Below are 24,331 nucleotides of genomic sequence, written 5' to 3'. Positions count from 1 at the left end.
CACGTTTAGAAATTAAATAGTTTGAATATCCAGTAGACTTGATACTTTTATGCTTTCTTTTCATTCTCTGAAAATTTCTGGGGACCCCTTAGAGCCATGGGGTCACCGGACCCCATGTTTTAAAACCCACGATCTAGGATATTTATATATTTTAATATATAAATATATATTTTATATATTTTCAAAAGTATCAATATTTTGATACTTTTGCCAATTATTATTCTTTGTACAAAATATGAAAATTGTCCTGTGTGGTCTTACCTTTGCTATAATTTAAAATGTGTGCATAATTTAAGTGGATCGTAACTTATTATACAATTATATATAATATATATATAAAAATAAAATACTTTTTTTTCATTTCAATATAGTAGATTCATTTTGATTTAATAAATATAAATTAATTTGTACCTCACTTAAAGGTTATCTCTGAACAAGAGAGTATTGTGCTGACATGTTTCTATTATAAAAGAATCAAGAACTGCACTAACAACATTATATCAGAATAACATTTTATTGTATTCAACGTCTATGTTAACAGCTGAAGATCTCAATTCTGAAAAATCAAACATTGAAAAATCTGACGCTTGACAATTATAAAATGTAAACGTTGAGAGTACATTTTGCAAACTCTGAAACAACAAAACTCACCAACATGAATGTTCTTATAAACAAGGCAATAACGTACTGAACACAACAGAACAGACACACCAAAACTGAAGCTCCAGAATTACCATTACAACATATAAAAAAAGGCAAATAACTTCGGTTAAAAAAAAGAAACAAAATCCATTTAATCTGTTAACTGCATTTTGTTTTAAACTTATATTGAGGTGTTTATTTTGTCATTATCTGGGTTTTCAGCATTGAGACTGAGAGGTACAGTTGTTGTGTGACGATTTCCTAAAATATAGGTTATAGAGTATTTTGAATCCATAATATTCCAGCCATAACAGCACTTGTGTGTCATTCTTTGGATCCCCATTTCCCAAAGAATACATATCTATAGACAAATAAAATAGTTTAGGATTGTCTCTGTCCTTCACCCCGAATAGAAGCAGTCAAGAGGTCGACACTATACGCAATTCAAATGTTTTAAACAACGCACAAGTGGAAATACACAGAATGGTGCTTCAGTTCAGCACCGTAACCAAAACCTGGTCTCTCAGAGGAGCAATTTCAGAATCAAACCAAGCAAGCCAAAACTCAAAAGCACTCGCATAAGAAAGGGATACTGATTTAAAAAAAAAAGGAAAACAAAACCATATACTTGCAATTAATAAAATTCCTTGAGTCAGTGTGCCAAGAGAAACATTTACTATTACCATTATAAAAGGGTAAAATAAAAGTTACATGCACTGTGACCACAGCACTAAGATGAACATATCTGTATAACTAGAGGTAGAATTGTATTTCCTGAGAAGACAAATGCCTTATTTTATTGTAAAAACCTAAATTTCACAGCTGTCTATGTACTGGACAAGTGAATTACTTGATTTTTAGTGTAACGTTAAGTTCTGAAGAAAGAAAAGCTAACAAAGAAATATCAAAGAATAAGGCATCCTTCAATAATAGCAAAGTTTTATTGTACAGCAATTTTGGTTGTCCTTGCAATAAAGTTGACTATATAAGCATGCTATATTTACTTTTGAAAATGTGCATACTTTAAGGCGTACGTCAAAGTGAAAATGGGTCTGACATCCCTCTTATGGATACCAACTGCTTTAAACGGGTGTTAAGTGTATCTGTTTTACTCTGTGTGGTAACAGTATTGTTTCCTGAAAAGAAGAAAAAAACAGCATCTCTAATCTGAAAACACAAGGCCATAACAATAAAGAACTTCTATTACATGACAATGGTCACTTAAAAGTTGAGGGATTTGATTCTTAAAGGCAAGGTGGCAGATAAAACGGGAAAAAGGTTCTCTTTAAGATAAGCATGGAAGAAAAATGCCATGATCCCAATGTGGCATTTTTAGTTACGAGCAAGGAGGAGCTTTAAGGATATCATGGCTAACATATTCACAATAAAAGTGGACATGTATGCCCTGTTCTACTTTGCAAACTTGAAAAGTGACAAGGCTCGCAAACGAATCTTAGCTGATAAATGAGTCTTTGAGGTAGAGATTTGGCAGTAATGACTTTGAAGTGTTGATTTCTGAAATAAATACAAAAAAAACAACAACTAATATGCACAGTTGTACAACACAGTAGCAACATTTTCTTGACTGTTTCCTGTTTAGGAACTATGGTCCTTGTGAATAATAAAGGATTATATGCAATGCTTCAAGAGTGAGCATTAAACATAGCCAAGGATCTCATCTGTGAAAGCAAAGGCCGCAAGTTTGATCGCAAATAAAGGATCAAGGCATTTAACTTCAAGTTCCTCAAAAGAATCTGTACCTGCAAGCTGTTTTGGATAAAAAATAAAGCTTTACGCTTACGTAAACCCTGTTTTCCCAATGCTCAACTAACTTAAAATGCTAAATAAATGATTCAACTTCATATTAGTTAAGACAGTAGTTGCTATACAGCCATGTTTGTGAACGTTTCACCACTAGATGCCCACCGAGTGAGTTTTTTGACCTTGCATACAGTGTAATGCTAGAAGAGCATGACATAATTCATAAATTGCAGCTACGAGTTAATAGGCACAGAAAAAAGGCCTTCTTACTGTCAGTCAATGACATGATTAAAAACAACCTTGAATGGTGTGGTTGATCTAAACACAGGAAACCAAATCCCTTTAGGAGAGAATATTTAATTCTGCTCAAGAAAACATCCCATTGTAATTACAATTTTCTCTGATTAGCGCTGTTGGGTTTTTTGTTAAAAATACATAACCAGAAACTGCCCTGTGTGATGAAGCAATGGCTGCATTGTTGGACCCCTCAATGACATTCAAAACTGCATTACATTAAGCTAAAAGAGCTGATGAAGTGACAAACTAAATCTTCAGTTAGTGTAGTAATTAAACACATAATTAATTGTTTGTTCAAATCTTAAAACAAACATTAAACTGTCATGCTTGAGTCAAACTGTGATTATTTTCAGTCAAACCACAGATATGACTGAAAGCTCCAAAAACTATTTCCACTCCTACTTTAGGAGCAACAATGGGCCAAAAAGTTTGCGGGCTATGGCAGTTGCAGGTAACGCCGTTCGGTCCCTGCAATACCTCAGCCACCTTCGCGAGGCTCATGGAGAACGAGTTTGCCAGTATTCGTGAAGAAGCTACCATAAAACATACATGAATAATGAAAACGTTATGAATGCAAGTATACACGTCTGCAAATGCATGCCTAAGTTAACATGAATCTTCACTGACCAAATCAAGATCATTAACACCATCACAATGCAGATCTCTGAGATGGGAAACCAATTGTTTAAATACTTGCAATTAAATGTTAAAAAATAAAACAAAAAACCTCCACGTCATTACGCACGTTGTATTGTGTTGGTGCTGAAGTTTAGACGTTCGCCTGTTGACAACGCTTTCAAACTGTGCTGAGGAAAAACCTTCACAAGGCACTGCAGATACATACACAGAGAAAATAAAATATGTAATATATTATCAGTTCAGACCCTTAAGCTGTTTGCACCACACGTTATAACAATACTATTATTGTTATGATTTTGCTTCTAGATGAAAATCTTTCATCAGTCAGAGACTATAAAACCCTAAAAAGCAGAATCCTACTGCCTTGTTAACACCAGACAGTGTGCTCACAGAAAGAGAAATAAATTATTCACAGGTTTTGCATATACATTATATATCATTATCTTTATAATAAACTCTGTTGTTATTTTAGATTTCTTTTGACTCCTGAACAAAGGAGAGTGTAAATAAAAGACCTGAGCTAGTGTACTTCAAGTTGAGAACGATTCAGTTATTCCTGACTATTTTTTGGCATATCTTCTGTAGTAACTGAGGTTTTGGTTTTGCATTGAGGGAGAGAGTCTGAGGTGCTAAGGCGATTGGTTGTTGGAGGAGGATGAGGTAGGTGTGTGGAGAACTGATTGAGGCCCGCTGTTGCCCGCGGAAGATTTGTTAGATGCCCCCGAAGATTTGTTAGATGTCCCCGATGAGGTCTGTGCCGCGGTCTGGGCGAAGAGAACACCTATTATGAGAAAACAGGAAGATTGGTCATAAATAAAACAAAGACAACTTGAACACACACAAAAACTATGTGGTAAAAAGCTTCTCACCGGTGTAGACGACTCCATTAAGCTCCACAGACATGCTGATGCTGTTGAGACCATTGGTAGTCAGGTTCATGGCAGAGTCTGGTCTGCTCTCTGATAGACAAAAAACAAGAGTTTACATCTGAAAAAGAGCACATTATTTTTTTTTTACTTTGCAAAAGTAATCTCTTCATAAAAAGTAGTATGAGGTATTATTTATTTATGCAACACAAACAGTCTAGTAAAAGTTAAGTGCTAGCATTTAATACGTGGATTTATACAAATCACTAACCCAAAGTACTGTATGTGCAATAGTAATAATCCTCTGTGGCATTCAGACAGTATAATCTGATAGCATACTGGCTAACAGCAGGGGGTGCTGTCTCTGTTATTTCCAAGTCAATATTTAAAAGCAATATTTAAAAGAAAACAATGCAAACACTTCACATGCAGTGGTAAGGGGAATTTGTTCAGTCTCATTCATCTTCCGATAAAATATGTAAGGTGAAACCTCTAGTATTTAACACCTCTAACCAAGAAAAGGAAGTCAATCTGTGTTGAGGCAGGGATTCCCCACAAAGGAGAGCTATTTGACTTGTATTTTTGTGTTTGCGGTTTAAAATGGGTCAACACCTCCTGTCTTCTAATGAATCAGATCCTGCGTGCCACTATCCTTTAGAGTAAATACATCAGTGCAATTCCCAATTCTGATAAGATCTAATCAGAGCACTTTTAAACAACCTCTTTCCTTTATTCACAAGAAGGCATTTAGTAAAAACAGTACTAGAGTTACTACTGTGGGATAATAAGAGATCAGACCAATGACTCACACTACAGAAGGTGGCTGACATCTCCACCTGACTACTAGTGATCTGCAAAGTGCATTTACCACATGCAAGTAATTTAGTTTGGCTGTGGAAATATTTTCACTCCCTTTTCTACTAAAAAATTTGTACCAGTGAATGATGATGTAACAGGGGCTTTGCAGTACCGCACTAGAAAACGCACTTCATAACCTCAGGAACCAGAAGCTGGATATTCCACACACAGGTTCCCCGAAACATCAGACATTTTATAAAAAGGTGTTTTTTCTCAGATTGTTGTTTATGGGAAAAGATAAAACCACAGTAAGAATGCAAATTGAGGCAACTCTGTGAAGGCAAACTGTTACGGTAATAGTTGTTTCACATACGTTCAATCTATATAAATATATATGATTGTACTATACGTTACACAATTGCTGATTTAAGAAATATGTATATCTTTATGATCACATTGGTGTACTAACTTATGCTCGCTCTTGCTAAAAAGCATGGTTAAGTGGTCTCAAATTTTTTCAGAGCTAGATGTATATATCAAAAATATATAATCCCTTTTAAAGATTTATGCAATTTAATTGAAGGTGTCATGAAATGGCTTTTTTATTTTTTTATACTGTACTAATGATGTCCATGTGTTTTTTACATTCAAAAACACTAATAAGTAATAGGCTATTTTCTACACTGGTTTTGAGGCTCTGTCCTGAACGCTGGGTTAAATGATTGGAGAAGATTTGCATATTTAATGAGCTTCCGCTCCCCTGTCAGTTCAGTTCACAAGGAAGGGATTGTTTTGAAAGCAGCAACCGGAATGATTCTCTTGATCCCAGGGCTCGTTAACGTCTTTATCAAACAAACACAATTATTTATTTCTCATCTACCTGCGGTTGATTGGACTGTTATTTTTGTATTGCATAGCCTGCACGATCGTTCGATATAAGCGCAAACCCCGTGCACACACACGCGCACCCTTCAAATGTCAAGTCAAGAGAGAGAACCCCGCAGAACAAGAAAGAATTATTATGAGATTTGTCTGGTAAACACACACCCGGGACGTTGGACTTTGCGAGCCCTGGCCCATACGTGTCGGAGTCCAGCGTGCTAAAGATATGTTCTGTTAGACACATACAGTCGTACACAAGCAAAACGATCTATAATAATGCAATACCATTACATATAAAAAAAACAGGTTTTACTCACATAAGTGTGTTGCACAATTCCTGTCAGATCCAATATAGAAGAAACTACATTGTGTTTTATCTCAAATATCTGCAAATCCAGCATCGATCTGAGATTTGTTTACAAACGATTCGGCAATGAAATGAAGTGAACACCATGTCAGTTGGAACTTCATTTAAAAAAAAAAAGAGGGTTCAGAAGGTGCACTTATGCAGTGACTGTGTTCTTCCACAACCAGGAATAGCGCACTCTCTTACCATTTTCTCAGCAGCTCCATGAGTTGGTGGGCGGGGCTACTGAATTGGACACGCTGTAGAGGCATGTTTTGTCACGCAATGACGTCAAGTTGCGCACACGACCGTTTTCTAGGCCTGGTCTCTATGAAAGCTTTTCTTTGACTAACAAGAAAGTTTTCAGCTCAGAAACTTACAGGATATTCTTATATTACCATGACCTTTTATATATCAAAAGCTCAAGAGAAAGTTGATTTCTCAATTCATCACCCATTTAATAGTAGAATTTCATCAACATGAATGAAAGAATTTTAGATTGGTAAAAAAATTTGAGCTTAAAACATTTTGTATAAATCTTAAAGGAACAAGGCAATGGACCATTTTGTTTGTGATTCGTATTCATAAATGTTGAAATTTTCTTTTTTTTACATGTTTAAAAGTTACCATTTTTAAAGTTTAAGATATATACAAACATACATCAGGAGTAGAGAATAGTGAATGGACATGCTGCGAACTATGGCCATACACACCCGGAGCAGTCATTTTTGCTGTTGCGCTCTGGGAGCGATTGAGGGTTAGGTGCTCAAGGGCATCTCAGTCATTACGGGTTGCAAGTCTGACTCTCTAACCATTAGCCCACAACTGCCCAAATGTTTACCCCAAACGTGTAACGTGTATATACCTCCTTCTTTTTGGAGGCACATGGAGGAGAAGACAATGCTGTATAAAATCGTAGTTTTTGATATTTTTGGACCAAAATGTATTTCCGATGCTTCAAGAGACTCTAATCAACCAACTGATGTCACATATGGACTACTTTGATGATGTTTTTATTAGCTTTCTGGACATGGACAGTAAAGTGGGCATTGACTGCATTATGCTCTGGGACTAAAATATAAAATATCTTAAACTGTGTTCCGATGATGGACGAAGGTCTTACGGGTGTGGAACGAGATTAGAGAGAGTCGTTAATGACATCAATTAAATTTTTGGGTGAACGAACCCTTTAAGATAGATCAGTCAAGCATCATTCTAGTCCAGGGCTGGGTAACTCCGGTCATATATACTTTCCTGCAGAGTTTAGCTCAAACCCCAATCAAACACACAGGTAGAAGCTAATCAGGGTCTTTAGGAATACTAGAAACCAAGCCTTCAAGGTTAGCAAAAAAAGTGTAACTCTGCACTGCAGTAAGCAGGGAAGAGCCAAACAGGGAATTTTTTTTTAATGGATGTCGATGAACCTCAATAAACAGATTTTGTTGGAAACCAGCTTATTTAATTATTCAAAAGCCTATTGGATAATCTTCATGTTTGCCATTACATTTTAGGGAAAAAAAACTGTTTTATGAGAGAAGTCAGAGATAATTTTGTACGATTCAGTTTATGACACTTCTCATTCATTTCTATGGTATCCACAAGTGACAGACTGTCGCACAACTCCATGACGTCAAGGCTGTAATGTGATTGGTTATCCAGGCAAACGTGACCCAAGGTGGCCATTATACTTTCTCCAATTGTAGAGCTATGGACCTTGTTATATCCCAAAAATAAGACAATCTCTGCTAGAAAACTACAGGCATGCGAGTATGAGTAATGTTAGAGCTAAACTGAAAATGAAAGTTGATCAAGAGTCCAAGCGTTCAAGTTGCCAAAATCTGGTCTAGTTGGTCTTAAAATGTGTCTGCACATCCTTACTGATATATTTGGTTCATCACTTGTCTGGAGCCCAGAATGTTAAAGTGTCAGTACCTTGATTGTTTATGCGAATGTTCATAGGGATCTGAGCCGTCATGGCCAGCAGGTTGTGCTGCAGGGCTCTCTGCAGTAGCCGATGGTGTTCCTCTAGGGGTAGTGCAATCTTTTTCTCCGGAGGCTCGCCGGACTCCAGCTTGTCCCGCAGCTGCTCCAGTGCTGCTACCTGTGCGATGGTGGCCTGTGCAGCTGCAGCCTGGGCCGCAGCTACAGTCTGAGAGGCTAGAGACACTGGCAGACGGGTCTGAACCCCGTCATCCTCTACAACAGAGAAAGACAAAACACATTAGAAATAAAGCAAATCATATAGCAACATTAAAGAACATGTGTCATTAAAGAGATATAATCATGATCCTCTGCATTATTTCTGCGTGTCTGTGAGCAGGTTTTACCTTTTTTAATTTTCTGTAAGGATAAGACGGAGGCTCCATTGCTGGGAAGGGCGATGCCCATGGGTGGCATGGAGAGTTTGGGAGAGGAGAGCATGGTGGGTGTTCCATTGGGCGAGTAGGTAAAGAGCGAGCTGCCAAAAGCTTGCCTGCGTCCCTCTCGCCGGTTACTGTCGATAGCTGCCTGCAGCTCATTGGGATTGCTAAGAGCTCTTTTCTCACATTCGTAAGGATACAGATACTTCATATATCTGCAAAGGGGTGAGAAATTAAGAACACATAAGTTCCCTACTATTTAATGGTCTAACTAACCCTTACAGAAAAACTGACCTGTAGTTCATTTACAGGTATGCCTGGGTAATCTGGTATTAAGTACAGTTACATTTACATTGAATCATTTAGCAGATGCTATTATCCAAAGCGACTTACAAAAAAGGGGAGAGCAATAGAAGCAGCGAAACAAACAAGGCCAACAACCTCTAAGAGCTGTAAGAAGTCTCAGTTAATTAAGCATAGTACACAAACAATTTTTTTTGGACAAACAAAATTTAAAAGGATAGTTAAGTGCTATTTTGTATTGTTCAGGTGTAATTGGAAAAGATGTGTCTTAAGATGTTTTTTAAAAATGGCTACAGACTCAGCAGCACGAATTGAGATCGGCAGTTCATTCCACCACGTGGGAACGGTCCAGGAAAAGGTCTGTGAGAGTGATTTCATGCCTCTTTGGGATGGAACCACGAGGCGTCAATCACTCGCAGAACGCAAGCTACTGGAGGGTGTGCTAGTCTGAGCGAGTTTAGGTATATTGGTGCAGAGCCAGTGGTTGCTTTGTAGGCGAGAACCAGTGCCTTGAATTTGATGCGAGCAGCCATTGGCAACCAGTGCAGTCTGATGAAGAGAGGCGTGACATGCGCTCTCTTCAGCTCATTAAAGACCACTCCTGCGCTGCATTCTGGATCAGCTGCAAGGGTTTGATAGTGCATGCTGGAAGGCCAGCTAGAAGAGCATTACAATAGTCCAGTCTGGAGAGAACAAGAGCTTGGACCAGGAGTTGTGCAGCCTGCTCTGATAGGAAGGGTCTAATCTTTCTAATGTTGTATAAAGCAAATCTGCAGGACCGGGCTGTTGCAGTAATGTGGTCAGTGAAGTTTAACTGGTCATCAATCACAACTCCAAGGTTCCTGGCTGTCCTAGATGGAGTTATGGTTGATGAACCAAGCTGAATGGGGAAATTTTGATGGAGTGCTGGGTTGGTTGAGACAACAAGTAATTCTGTCTTTGCAATATTAAGTTGAAGGTGATGCTCCTTCATCCAGTCAGAAATGTCTGTCAGACAGGCAGCGATACGAACACTACTTCCCATTTCAACCAGATGATCCTACAGTCAGAGTTCAGTGTCATCAGCATAGCAGTGATAGAAGAACCCGTGTTTCTGAATGACAGAGCCTAATGATGACATGTAGATGGAGAAGAGAAGTGGTCCAAGCACTGAGATCTGGGGAACCCCATTAGCTAGATGATGTGACTTAGACACTTCACCTCTCCATGACACCCTGTAGGACCTACCAGAGAGGTAAGACCTGAACCACTGGAGAGCAGTTCCTGAGATCACCATCTTCTTAAGTGTTGACAGGAGGATCTGGTGGTTAACTGTGTCAAAAGCAGTAGACAGATCCAACAGGATGAGCACTGAGGATTTGGAAGCGGTCCCCGTGCCTCAGTTACCACGAGTAGTTTAAAGTAGTTTAAAGCCCAAAGTATACATTGGCACAATGAGTGAGAAAGGTAAACTTTTCTTATATCTAAAACCTGAATCACCCGTTTTGAAAGCGCTGAACAGAGGACAGTCTGCTGGCAAAATGAGAATGCAACAGCTTGTAATAAAACAAGAATCAACACTGGCGTGGCTTTTGGGGATGGTGAGCAACTAAGGAATTTGAAATGTACAAGTGACGCAGAGGTGGCAATTTTATTACTCACATTATCAGTGTAGTGAAAGGGGCTTTAGAGAGCTATATCTGTTCAATAAAATAACTTACTTACCTGTTGAATAATAAAAATGCCACCTCTGTGTCTTTTTTAACATTTTAAATCCCTCAGTTCTCAACATCTCCAAAAGGCCATGCCAATGTTCACTCTGGTTTTATTGCGATCTCTTTCGCATGCTCTTTTCGGGTACTCTTTTTGCGAGCAGACTCTCTTCTGTTCGGTGTTTGTTTAAAACAGGTGATTCTGCATGGGTTAGAGATTTAGCTGCTCCATGTCAACCTCTCTCACTGGTTGTGACAACTAACCTATGCCACTTCCGCTCTATAAATGCGTCAAAGTAGTCGGAGCAACTTTTTTATATTTACGAATATGACGACACGCAAGGGTACGCAATTTCCCATGAAACCATCCTGACAGGTCTAAAATATTAACACTTAATTCATTTAAGTGCCACATTCACAGGCTTACAACATAGTGAATCGGCATAAGACAAAAACACATTTTGGAGTTGCATAGCGTTCCTTAACTAAAAATCATATACTAAATTCCAGGCCTGTGCATGTGTAAGTAAACGTTTTCTTCTGCACTGGAGGTGTCAGCGAGTACGTACTGTGTTCTGAGAGTGAAGGCAGCGCTAGTGATGGAGGTCGGCAAGTTCAGGCCCTTCGTGATCTCCCTCCACAACTTTTTATTTATGACCTCCACCAGCCCCCCCTTCTCTGTCACCAGTTGGTACAGCATGTAGAGGTCCAGCACCTGCTTGGCCATGATGGGAATCCTGTTCACTGGGGTCCCTGCACAAAAACAAACAGCTGCGTTGAGTGTCACAGAAGCAGTTTGAAAATATACACTAGAAATGAAAGAAACTCCCACATCAGTCTTTATTTGGGAAAATGTCAGTTTTTCTAGGCAGCAGGTTGTCGTACACATGCATTTGTGCTATATATAAACATGGCAGATAAAATTTCTCTCCCAGGTCATTATTTATTAATCATGAGAGGGTTTAACAGGTGTTGGAGAACATTTTCCACAGCCAGTGCAGCGGGTTTATGTACATTTAGATGGGAACACATGCTTCAACAGTCCCAAGGCCGGATCATGACATGGACATGTGTTAGCACTCCCACGTTTATAATCACACATGTGAATGTGGGAGCCACAGCCCAAGTTCAGCATGTTATAAAAAGAGGAAACTGTAGTGCTTTGATATAAATACACATAAACATCACCGTGGAGATGTGAAAGATGAGCTGGGTGTTGATGTGAGTGCAATAGGGGCAGAGTTTGGACAGGTCTGAGTCATAAAGGGCACTCTAAGAGGTAATATGGAGAGGTTTTTGAGCAGGACATTTTTTTTTTACACATACCTCTCTTCTGCATAAAGCTGAACAGATCGTCCAGGAACTCCTTCCTCTTTGGGTCACTGTCCAGTTCATAGAGCTGCATAAGGAAAAACGCACAGTCATTCTTGACTTCCTGATCAGAAATAAAGCCCAAGAAGCCATGCTATATTTTGAAGTCATGGGTAAACAACGCAGTTAGCTAGCAATAGGCTTAATGCCAAACATCACATGAACAAACAGGAAAACAGGTCTCATTGCATCTATTTGAACCGTTAATAAGTGTTAACCGGAGCATGTAAGAAATGTATTTCAATTAATCATTAAATGGCCCTGATATGTCACCAGACATAAAGAAATCCTGTTAATTCCAAATACTTATATCACTGAGAACAGTAGTCCGGCCAGGATATTGTCATTTAAAAGTTGTTGTTGCAGCCCTCAACTGATGTTGATGTTGACATGCTGTGTTTTGGCCTGAAGCTCCGCCCTCCACCTATCTACCAAACACGAAGTCAGTAGTGTTTCGGCATACGGTTGCCAGATCTGCTCTAGTTACCACAGCTGCAACTACAAACGTTCCTGCTGGATCCTGCAGCCTATCTGGCAACCTCGAGTCAGGGGGGAGAGGGGATAGTTACTGCAGTACCAGTTTTTGCCACAATCTTACATACACTTCCTTTAACATCAAGTGCACTATTGCTTCTAACAGACACTACACAGTACACACACAAAAAAGGACATAAATCTATCTATTACAGCTGTTACCATTGCCATATTTGGAACAGCAGGCTAGGCTATCATACTATGAACTACTATACTTTACAAAATGAGCAATAATCAAAGCATATTGTTCAGAACAGTATACACTACAATGCAACACGCAATGCCTTCCTTTTCCACTGCTGTAGATGAACCACATGCTAATGTGGTATTTTGGTATTTAATGGTATTTTAAATCAGATCTTTGGTTTTAACTAAACTAAAGCAATATTTTTAAGAAACGAGTGAATGCCTGAAGGATCTTAAATGATAGCAGAAGCCACCTCATGTTCTGAAAAAGGGTCACTCTATTTAATCATGCACAGCCGGAAAAACAGTGACGGTAGCTGAGCAACGGGCAGCATTAAATTGCTCATTCTTTCTTTCCTTCTCCTTCCCTTCTCGCTTGCTCCCCCTGTTCCTGAGCTCTCATTAGCAGCACAGAGAGCTCTGTCTTTTATCAGTTGACTCTTAGGGGGTGGGGGTGAGTGTAAAGGTAATGCTGGGGGCTAGTGAAGGGTTAATTACAGGATATATGCATTTTTGAGGAGTGCCACACAATAAATCTCTCAAAATGGCTTGCCTCTTCTCCATTTTCAGAACTCAGACCACACCCTCATTTTTTACACATAATTTTACCATCTGTGTCCCTTATAGCAGCCAGTCTGTACAAAACCAGCCCAGCAGGGAGTCGATAACAGACACTTCATTCCATTCTAGTTCTTTATAAGAATACCTCAAGTTATGCTTAAGGAATCCTATAAGAAATGTTACAGTTTTGTCTAATAAGACTTTAAAGCCTTACAGGGATAGTTCACCCAAAAATGAAAATTCTGTCATCATTCGCTTACCCTCATGTTGTTCCAAACCTGTATGAGTTTCTTTGTTCTGCTGAACCACAAAAGAACATGGTTGCTCTATTTGCTTGGTTACAAACATTTTTCCAAATATCTTATTTTGTGTTCAGCAAAACAACGAAACTCATACAGGTTTGGAACAACATGAGGGTAAGCAAATGATGACAGCATTTTAATTTTTGGGTAAACTATCCCTTTAAGAACTCCCACAAATGTAACTGAGAAAAATTTTTTAGAGCGAGCCTGTCAAATTTAATTATTTATTTATTTTATATTGATTCGTATACCGATGATGACCTATATTTGTCTTAAATAATTACAAGATTAATTCACAGCTATATTATGTTATGTCTGAGGACATTTGTGAAAATATTTTTTCCTTTTGAAAAACAAAGAAAGCACATAATAAAATGACATATGTAAATTTAAAATGTGTGATTAATTGTTAAAGCCATAGCCATTTTGAAGGATGCAAGTCAATTGGGGACATCCAAGAATCTAGTTTGTCTTGCAAATTTTGTAAATTTTCAGTTTGTTTGTCTCAAAAAACAAAACACATTTTTTTTTGTACTGTGCTTGATTAACTGAGAATTCTTACAGCTCTTGCAGGTTGTTGGCCTTGTTTGTTTCGTTGCTTCTAATACTCTCCCCTTTTTGTAAGTCACTGGATAAACGCGTCTGCTAAATGACTAAATGTAAAAATGTAATGCAAACGTGAGTTAATTTTTTTTTTTTTTAAGTATTTAAAAAATAAGTTACCTGGATGCCTTACAAATTTGAGTTCATTGAAATTAAAAATTTTAGTTAATAAAATGAACATTTAAAAAAAATGACAACCTTTATTCAAATAGTATTAAAAGATTGTATTATAGTATTAAAAGATTAAAAGATAAAAGATTTTGTAAGCATATTGGGTAATTGTTTTATTCGTGATGACGCAGTAAAACATGCCAAATTGTTCAGATACAATAATATTTTGAGTTTCTATTTATTAAACCAATTTCCTTTATTGTATCAACTCAAATTTTTAATTTCAATAAACTCAAAATTAAGGCAACCAGGTTACTTTAAGTTAAACCAACAATATTTTTTCCAGTGTAGTTGAAAAAATTTCAATTGGTACAAAATGTTTAAAACAACATAGATTTTTTAACTAAATTTTTTTGTTTAATTGGAATTTTGACTCCCAAATCTAGTATTTTAGTTACACTTTTAAGCTTACTAAAAAGCTTTAGGTACATCAGCAGGTGAACAGAAACCAATCATTATGATTTCAACTCTTGCTCTGAGATCTCCCCCTCAGGGGACTTAAGCTCTCACCAATGGATAGAGCTATAGATCCTTTTGCCCGCAATTCTGCTGATACGCCTTAAGCCCCCACCCTCATACCATGGAAACACATCTGTTTATCAGTTTTAAGCGGGTGGAAGCAGAACCATCTGACATTACCTCAAATACAGGGTGGAGAAATATACCATAAAAGTCGGTTGGATGTGAATTTTTCCTTCAACGGATTTTAGGCTCTAAATGTTGCATCAAACTTGGTGGTAAAATAGGAGTATTAACTCACAATCAGATTAATGCAAAGTTAAATATCCAAAAAAATTAACAACCTAACAGACAAATACAAATGAGAATTTGTGTCTTTATTTGAATTCAGGAATGCTGATCAATTTCCTGTGAAATGGGCACATAACTACACAAAAAAACACATCTTAGAATCACGTTAAAAGTAACAAAGGTGTAATGCTTTTGTTGGCCAGTTTTACATCTCAAAAGATTTTCAGAAGTGAGCGAGCGAGTGAATGAATGCTGAATTAGATACCTTGGATTGACATTGAGAAGGTCTGACATTGTATTTTGATGACACGTGAGCTGTTGGCCTCGAAACAACGCAGCAACATTTCACACCTGCCAATCACTTCAAGAGGCAGGCAAACCGACAATGGGGATGGGCCGGAAACAAGCGAGGCCCAAATGGGGGTGGGGGGGTCGGTGGTAACAATGAAAGCACATAAGAACAGTATTGATGTTCTCAGATGCCTCAATCTTTCTTCATTTGAGTGATGGGGTGGCATTGAGGGCAAAGGAGACTGTGGTTTCTGTATTACTGAGAGAAACTAGAGGGTCACAGCGTCCCTAGCTAAACCACGCCTCAACAGAAACACCTGGAGGGAACGAGAAATTGATTTCAGAAACCTGAAACTCTGAATTCTAGCTAAATTATTCAAATAATTTATTAATTTAACCCATACGGAAATCTGTTAAGGCTGAAAGTCAGTCCGAAGTTTCGAATACAGTCTATAGATAGCATTTAAAAAAACCTGAGATTAAAAACACTTATCAAACACTACCTAAATTAAACTGTTGTTTAACTTTTGTTTAACTTTTATTAAACAAATCTGTTTATTTAATCCAGCACAATGTGTAAAATAAAGTGGTATCTTAATCAGATCTTTGGTTTCAACTAAAGCAATATTTCCAACAAACATCTGAATGCCTGAAGCAACATTTATCTACCATTACCTAAATTAAACAGTTTGTTTAATACAGTACATTGAAGCTTTCAAGTCATTATTAAAATGAACACTAATGTCTGAATTCACAGAAATAGAGAAAAAAAAGTTACATAGACATAGACAATGAACTACACAGATGACACAATTAACTTAAATTTGAGACGCCAGCTCAGACAGAAATAAAGAGAGCAAAAGGGAGGAAACGATCTGCTCTGAATCAGGTTACATTTGGTATTGTAAGAGCTCCAGTCATTTATTGCACTCTGCACCCTGAACCGTGTTTCCTTCCAGTCTCGCAGTTCACGTGGCCTGTTCATCTCCATCAATTATCAATGATCCCAGATTTGTCCAGCTACCCTCTCCTTTCGGTCTCATTAACCAAACATATGTACACACAAACATTTGTGAGTAAAATCCCCGTGGGCGTGCAGTTTCACGTAGAAATTATGATTCATAAATAAATGTACACATTGTTCTACATTTAGAACCAAGTCAAACCATACGTACTAGGGGGGGAAAAAAACAAGTCATTGTGGAATTAGAAAAAAATAAAATTCATTGAAGGCAAAACATTTCCTTAAATGCTAAGCGACACTTCAGATTGATGGACAAAAAGTATGAGAGCAGTGTGATGCAATGGAAAAAGTGCTAGTCTAAGCTTTTCGGCCATCTTTGTTTACATTCCAGCGTCTAGAACCCTCAGTCTGACATCAGCTCAGAAGCAGCAGCAATGCCTGGACAATATCCAGCTATGAACTACTCCCCATAACAGCAATTCCTGTCTACAAGCGCTCGTTTTCCTGCTTGGACATGAGTAAGTGGTCTGTGCAATTAAAGCTGTTTGAATAGTAAAATACCTACGGGAGATGTCTGTCTTAAATGAATACGAACACATGATGTCACGTCTACATTAATCAGACGATTTATTCACTGTCTAATCCTTTTATGACTTCTTTTTCGAGACAGGAATAATGAAACGGCTGACTGAAAGTGGTAAAGCAAATCTGTGAATTAAGCAAATGAGGGACTGATATATTTACACGAGGAACTGTGAGAACTTAATTTGTTTAACCACGAGTGGAACCCAGAGAACAGTTTGAACTACAAAAAGGTGATACCAAATATAATTAATACGAGCATTATTGTAATTACCAAATTAGTCCGAGTTTACAGCGACAAATTGACAATATCAAGAGTAATTATAAAGAGCGCATGTAAATAAAAAAATAATAATAATCATGAAATGTGAGATATTTTCAGCTAGTGGGACATGCCAGCGACTGAAAACACACAGACATATAAAGATTCCAAGCTCCACACAGCTTTGTGTCTTTAATGGTGACCCCCCTCAATTTGCAGTGAGCAAATCAATGTTTAATGTTAAAACCACTAAATGGCAACTGCCTGTAGAGGGTGTGATGAATTTTTAAAGAGCTCTTTTCTTTACTGTCCATCTGGGCTTCATTTGCCCTGCTGCTCATGTTTACAGCGGACATCAAAGTATACTTCTTCCTCTCACACAAACTTCCTGTGAAAAGGAGAAGTATAACATTTTATAGAGCTACAAAATGTGAAAGATTTTACCTTAATATGTGATATCATTGTATTCAAACAATGCATCCAATTGGCTTATGAGAACATAAATTAAAGTAAATTCTCTAAAGTAAAAAGTTGCTTGGGAAAGCAAGTACCACCTTAAACCACATAAAACAAAAATAACCAGATACAGAAGTATTATGAATTAAATGCATCACCATTTAAAATCACCCTCATTCCATACCTGTATAACTATCCTATGATGAACATAATAGAAGATATTTTGAAAAATATTTATGTGACTTTGTTATACATTCTAGAAAGTAATCTTGGAGAGTGGAGACCTGTTTCCAGAACTTATTAAATGCATGGTTGCAAGCGAAAAGTTCAGTTGACAACGATGTTGATAATTACATTAACATAGCATATTTAAACAAAATTTTAGGGTTGGTTCGGCTAAAATGGAAAAATCTGCCATTAATCACCTATCCTCATGTTTGTTGTTCCAAAACCACAAGACCTTCATTCATCTTGAGAACACAAATGAAATGAAATCCAAGAGCCTTCGATTTACAGCGTAAATTGTTTAGGAGACTGGCAAGAATTAAGAAATTGACTGAGAAGAAATTGTTGAAGAAAGTTATTTTTATTTGTTTTGTTTCTTTGTGCCCGGAAAATATTCTGGTCACTTCATAAAATTAAGTTTGAACCACTGTAGTCACATGGACTATGTTACCAACTCTCTGGGCCTTGAAAGTGTTCATTAAATAGCTGTCTATGGAAGGTGTCAGAGAGCTCTCGGACTCATCAAAAAATATCTTCATTTGAGTTCTAAAGATGAACAAAGGTCTTATGGGTTTGGAACAACATTAGAGTGAGGAATTAATGACAGAATGTTCCTTTTTGGGTAAACTTACCCCATTATTTCTTTTTTTATAATTATGTTGTAGTAACTTCATGAAATTGTCTTGATAACTTTGATAAATTAGATAATGGATTTCTAGTTCCCAGCATGTTTTGTATGGGACTGGATAAGTAGAGTAAATGTTGAAATTAAGCGTTATTCATGTGTTTTTTAGTAATGGGAAAGACCTGTTAGTGTTTAAAAAAACTTTGTAATTTTGAAGGGTTTGTGGTTGCTTGTGCTGAAGAGTAGCGACATGAAGTTAAAAGCTACATTAACCACTAAGCAATGACTGCGCTAATGCCAGTGACAAGTAATATCTTACTTGTTCATTAAACATGCTTGCAACTTTTAGTAGCTACTAACATGCTACTTTTAACATGTGCTATGGTAGCTGTAGATGTGTACTGAAATAAATATCATTATTTGGCTCTAGGGCTACAACTCAAGCAGTTGAAGGTTTGGAACAGCACAAGTATGAGTAAATGACCAAATTTTCTCAGAAATTGCATAAGACTTCACAGAACTTCAGTATGACTGATATCAAAATGCAGTTATACACATCACGTGAAGCACAAGTTTGAAATTAGCAATCACAATCCCTTTGAAATCTGATCAACCGTAGACTGTTTAGGGTTGCCAAGTACTATAGCCATACTGATATAGAATGCACGTCACAGGCAATCAGAATTTAGCTTCAGAAATGTTTGCTTCATAAACTACATTTCCAATGCACTGTATATATATGTTTAAGTAATACAAATAGCTACATTCTGAAAAGGCTAAAAACAATATTAAAACAAATGTTTGGCACTGTTAGCTTATCAGGAAGAGGAAGTTGCATAAAACCACATAGACATTGGGTACAAACATACATTCCTATATGACTTCCGCTCATTGGAAGATTTAGTTAAAAACAAAAGTATTTTGGAGGTTTTGATGAAACAGTGAGCATCTGGCAGCACCCAGAGAAAAATGTGCACAGGGACAAAAATCAGCTTCAACAAACTTTTAAGATCCAGCATGTGACTACATCTTATTTTCAAAGGGGATTTAACCATACAATATAGAAATGTGGGGGGAAAAGGCAAATCACAACAAACCCAATGAATTTAAACCACAATCTTGGCCGGCAGCAAACAGCAGCAATAAATCCATCCCCAATGATTCTAACATGTCATTTTTGATACCAGCGAATAAATCTGTTTCTTTATTCAAGTCACTTAATGGCAAGCACAGATAGTTATGCTAGAGACATTGGCAGAATGCCTTAAAACACGATTAATTAATATCTGTATCAAACACAATCAGAAACACAGAGGCTTTGCATGAATTTTGGCAGTATCCCAGTAGGTCCCAGCTGTCAGCCTTTCACATGCTCTGTGAAATGCCAGAGGACAGGTTGACTTTTAGTTCGATGTGAGATTTTACTTGAGTAATTGGTTTTATTTGTTAAAGTGTACCAGAGTTCAGTTTGGAAAGGTTCCAGCTGTGACGGCCGATAAAGACTTTGGCAGATATTTTTTTCTGACAGGGTCCAGATTATCACTTTCCCTCAGGCACATTCCTCACTGCCCCCACCCACCTGCCCAAAATAAACCACAGGCCTTAACCCTTTCTACACATGCGGTAACACATGCTTGCTCTCTCACAAACACTAAAGTTTCCAAACAAGCTAGAGTAAGGCAACAGGCAATTTTGTATAAAACTCTTCACGTGTTATTGTAACTGGGTGTATCATCCAGTTTTAGCACTCAGTTTTACATATTCAGAACGGGGGCGGGGTGTAAAGTATACATTATACAACCATTCAAGTGCCAACCAATCATTGTGTAACATCTTAACGTACAGCGAGTCCTGTTCGTCTTGATTACGCAACTGCCCACAATATTCATGTTTTCTGGCAATGACTTGATATGAAGATCAAGCTTCAAACTGAATGCTAAAGCCCTGATAGCATTACGGTCGCCCGCCAAACAACAGTTGTAAACACCTGCAAACGCTTCACTCGGCACATGACATGGCCAGCGAACACAAATCACATGACCTTGTTCTCAAGCAGAGTACAACATGTCCCAATCCAATATGATCATTCAAATAAAAATAAAAAAACCCTGCACTGCTCTTGAACCATAAATCTGTTTAATTCCCTTATCGTTTAATTCCCTTACAACTACAGACAGTCACAGCACTTTTGGAGCACACGATTGTGTGTAAAAAAAATTAGAGGTGGGCATAGATTAATTTTTTTAATCTAGATTAATTTTGAAATTAATCTAGAGTAAAATGGCTCATCTGAATTCTGCCGAAGGCTTTCAGAATGTGTTTGATATCCTCTCACATACGCTAGGGGTGTAACAGTACAGATTGCTCACGGTTCGGTTTGTATCACGGTTTCGGTACGGTTCTGTATTTACTATGTTCAGGAAAAAAAAGAACTACTGTGAAATAAAAATAAATAAAATAAGAACAAACAATTTAAATATAAGCAGCACACAAATAAATACTATTGAGCAAAGATACTAATAAAATAAACAATGCTTTTCAGGTTTTTCAGGTAGGTATACCAGTTTTGAAGGTAGAGAAATTGAATAAAGTAATCAAATGTAAAATAATTGCATATTTCACTGTTTAAATTAAAGATTAATCCTTATTAAACTTACACAAGCTATTCAATCAAGAGCAGTGAGTGATGTCTTTATCCTTTGTTTGACATTAAACAGACAGCATTAAAGGCTACTGCCCCCTTAAGACCTAATGCAGGGATATGCATCGTCTTTCTCGACTGTATAAAGTTCACTTTAGGCATATACAGACTATATGTCTGCTTGGATAGTCATCAAGATGGACATGTTGACATATCCGGACGGGCAGCACTCGCATGCACTAACCAGTTTACAAAGAGAGACCGTTTTGCCCCCGTTTTTCTTTTATCGTCGCTGTTGTAATGTCTCACTGAGAAGCCAGCACGTGTATCCATCAGCAGAAACATACATAAAGCATTATTTTCAAGTTACAACCCATATTAAAGATGCGTCATCATCAGATGTGAGATGAACCGCGGGGCAAGTGCGTGCCGGCACCTTTTACACGGCACCCCTGCTCACGGCAGAAGGCACCCTGGTTGGGAAACGCTGATATAGACCCAGCTCCCAACCCAACTTTGAGAATAGATTAAGAGCGTTATTTTTTTTAATCGCCGATAAGAGTCTTATGTTAACACAGCACATTAATGCCGATAACAGCCCACCACTAAAAGAAACACACAAAGGAGTGTATAAAACAATCATTATGGGAAAGCAGTATTACAACAGCATGGAACATTCACAAAAGAGCTACCGCATGGCACCTTTCAGTTCCATAAATCAGGCATTAAACCATGAACATCTGGCAGCTGTTTAATGGACAGTCACCAGAAAGGAAATCATAAAAAAATCTAAGTAATCTTACTGACAAATCCAAATGAGAGTTTTAAAAAATATATTTTTTACCTTATTAGATAGTAGAGAGGAGAGTGGACAGGAAGAAAGGGGGTCAGGATCAGAAAGGATCGGCTCTGTATTGGCTTAAAGGGTTAGTTCACCCAAAAATTAAAATCCATCATTAAAGGGGTCATGAACTGGCTTTAAAAAAAATATATATATACTGTTGTCTGAGGACGTTCTAATGATGTTCTAACTAATGACGACGTTCGTGTGGTTTTTACAGTCAAAAACATCATAAGTAATAGGCTATTTTCTACACTGGTTTTGAGGCACTCTCCTGAACGCTGCGTCTCAATGGGCACTGTGGAGACTTGGAAGTAAACACCCACGGCTAGGATTGGATAAGATTTGTATATTTAATGAGCTTCAGCTCCCTTGTCAGTTCTGTTCACATGAGGGAGGGGTTGTTGAAAGCAGCAACCGGAATGATTCTCTCCATCACAGAGCTCGTAAATGTCTTTTTCAAACAACTTTCCTGTAACCAAACATACAGGATATTTTTATATTACCATGACCTTTTATATATCAAAAGCTCAAGGGAAATTAGATTTCCTAATTCATCACCCCTTTAATAACTCACCCTCATGTTGTGCCAAACCTGTAAGACTTTCATACATCTTCAGAACACAAATTAAGGCATTTTGGATGAAACCATAGAGCTTTCTGTTCTCCACTGACAGTCTACACACCTACCACCTTCAAGCCCCAGAAAGATAGTAAAGTGTCTTGTAACATTTTGTAAATAAAGTTAAAAAAAAAGAAGACAAAAACTTGCATTGCTTCATAAAACTGAGGATACACCAATGGAGTTAATGATTTATTTTTTGATGCCTTTACCTTTCTGGAGCTTGAATGTGGTAGTTGCATAGACCGTTTGTATAGACATGAGGGTGAGTAACTAATTAAAGAATTTTCCTTAAAAAAAAAAAATTGTTTTATAAAAGACAAAATCTCCAATCTGATAACAAATATACCAGGGTTTGCTTAACAGTATTGGCTTAAAACAACATTAAATGGATTCAAGTTTCCTTTTTTCTTCCAGTGTGTAACATGTGGCTGCCTAACAGGAGTCGTGACAGCTGTTCTGAATGAAGGCTCTTTATTGGCTCAAATAACAGAGTAACAGAGCTTTTCTTGTTTGTAGAAACTCATTTAAAGGGAGAGTCCTTCAGCGTTCAAAGTTCATTTTGACAAACCAACCACAAATATGATGCATGAGATTCTGCACGATCCAGCGTGTGCCTTTATGTTCTGAGATAATCAGTAATTATGCCTTGAAACTACTTCATTTTTAGGTCACAAGTATTTGACATCATAAGCCACGGCCTGCACTTACGGACTAAACCACAGCTAATCTATAGCTATGTGACAGATAATGTGTGTGACTCTTTGATATATGGTTCATGTTTAACAAACAGCAAGAACAATTGCATGTAATAAAATAACTTTTTCAACAAAGTGGCTTTGTGAGCGAATGAATAGCAGGGTCCTTATTCACAAAACATCTTAAGGCTAAAAGTAGCTCCTAACTTGCCGGTTTAGGAGAAACTCTTAAAAGTAATGGCCATGTCAGTTCTAATTTTAGGACTCCTATATTTTTGCTCTAAGAGTATTTCCCAAAGCATTTTAGCATTAAAACTAGCTCCTAAATCCATGAAACACTAGGAGTAGTCAAGAGTACTCTTAAGTAACACTAAACAATCCTAATAGCTGTTGCCGCAATCCGTCCAAAGACACTATACAACAGAGGCAATAGTGATAATTAATGTATCTTTAATTTAAAAAAAAGAATGCCAGATTACCTGTGGTATTTGACTGTCCGAAGCAATAGAGGGCTCCGAACTGTGGTCATAGTCAGTAAGCACAATGACATCATCCATAGCAACGAGGTCAACTCCGCCTTTACTCTGAGCTTAAGACTACTCTCTGTTCCTTAGTAAAATTTGCTCTCAGCAGCTTTGTGAATTGATTTTAATAGAAAACATATAACTAAGAACTTTTACTGCCATTTAGGAGAACTCTCATTGCTAAGATAAAATGTTTTCTGAATACAGCCCCAGCACCATAGCTACGGTAGAAGAACGATCTTGTAATTAACACATCTAGTTTGCAATTAGTTGTGTAAAGAGCACACAAACATGATTAAAAATGTACACATTTTGGTGCATAAGGGTCAGATTTACTCAATGTCTCTGGCTGTATATTGCTTAGTTCAGGGCCCATATTTATCAAGCATCTTAGAATTACTCACAAGAACACTGCTAAGAATTGTCTTAAAGGGTTACTTCAGCGATTAGCATATGGCTTTGTATCAGTAGAAACCCTGGAGTATATTCAAATGATTGCGCTTCACCCCCTCATATCCCCCTGAGACGAGAGATTTA

At 37.6% G+C, this 24,331-nt stretch overlaps 1 protein-coding gene across 1 annotated transcript in view; it reads right to left on the bottom strand.

The window, feature by feature from the left end:
* Positions 1-495: 495 nt before the first annotated feature.
* The window catches only part of arid3a (AT-rich interactive domain 3A), a 28,058-nt gene continuing 4,222 nt past the window's right edge, over positions 496-24,331 (bottom strand). Inside the window, exons 3-8 of the mRNA XM_067431608.1 lie at positions 11,912-11,984; positions 11,155-11,338; positions 8,559-8,806; positions 8,164-8,427; positions 4,209-4,298; positions 496-4,120 (exon numbers count right to left, since the gene is read on the bottom strand). Of these exons, the coding sequence (XP_067287709.1) occupies positions 3,969-4,120; positions 4,209-4,298; positions 8,164-8,427; positions 8,559-8,806; positions 11,155-11,338; positions 11,912-11,984 (1,011 nt within the window). The 3' untranslated portion in view covers positions 496-3,968. The remainder of the gene's footprint in view (positions 4,121-4,208; positions 4,299-8,163; positions 8,428-8,558; positions 8,807-11,154; positions 11,339-11,911; positions 11,985-24,331) is intronic.

Source organism: Pseudorasbora parva, chromosome 22 (assembly GCF_024679245.1).
Source record: "Pseudorasbora parva isolate DD20220531a chromosome 22, ASM2467924v1, whole genome shotgun sequence".
NCBI classification, from domain to species: Eukaryota; Metazoa; Chordata; class Actinopteri; order Cypriniformes; family Gobionidae; genus Pseudorasbora; species Pseudorasbora parva.
The sequence above is the reverse complement of the archived record's forward strand: the minus strand, read 5'-3'. Positions and strand labels throughout refer to the sequence as shown.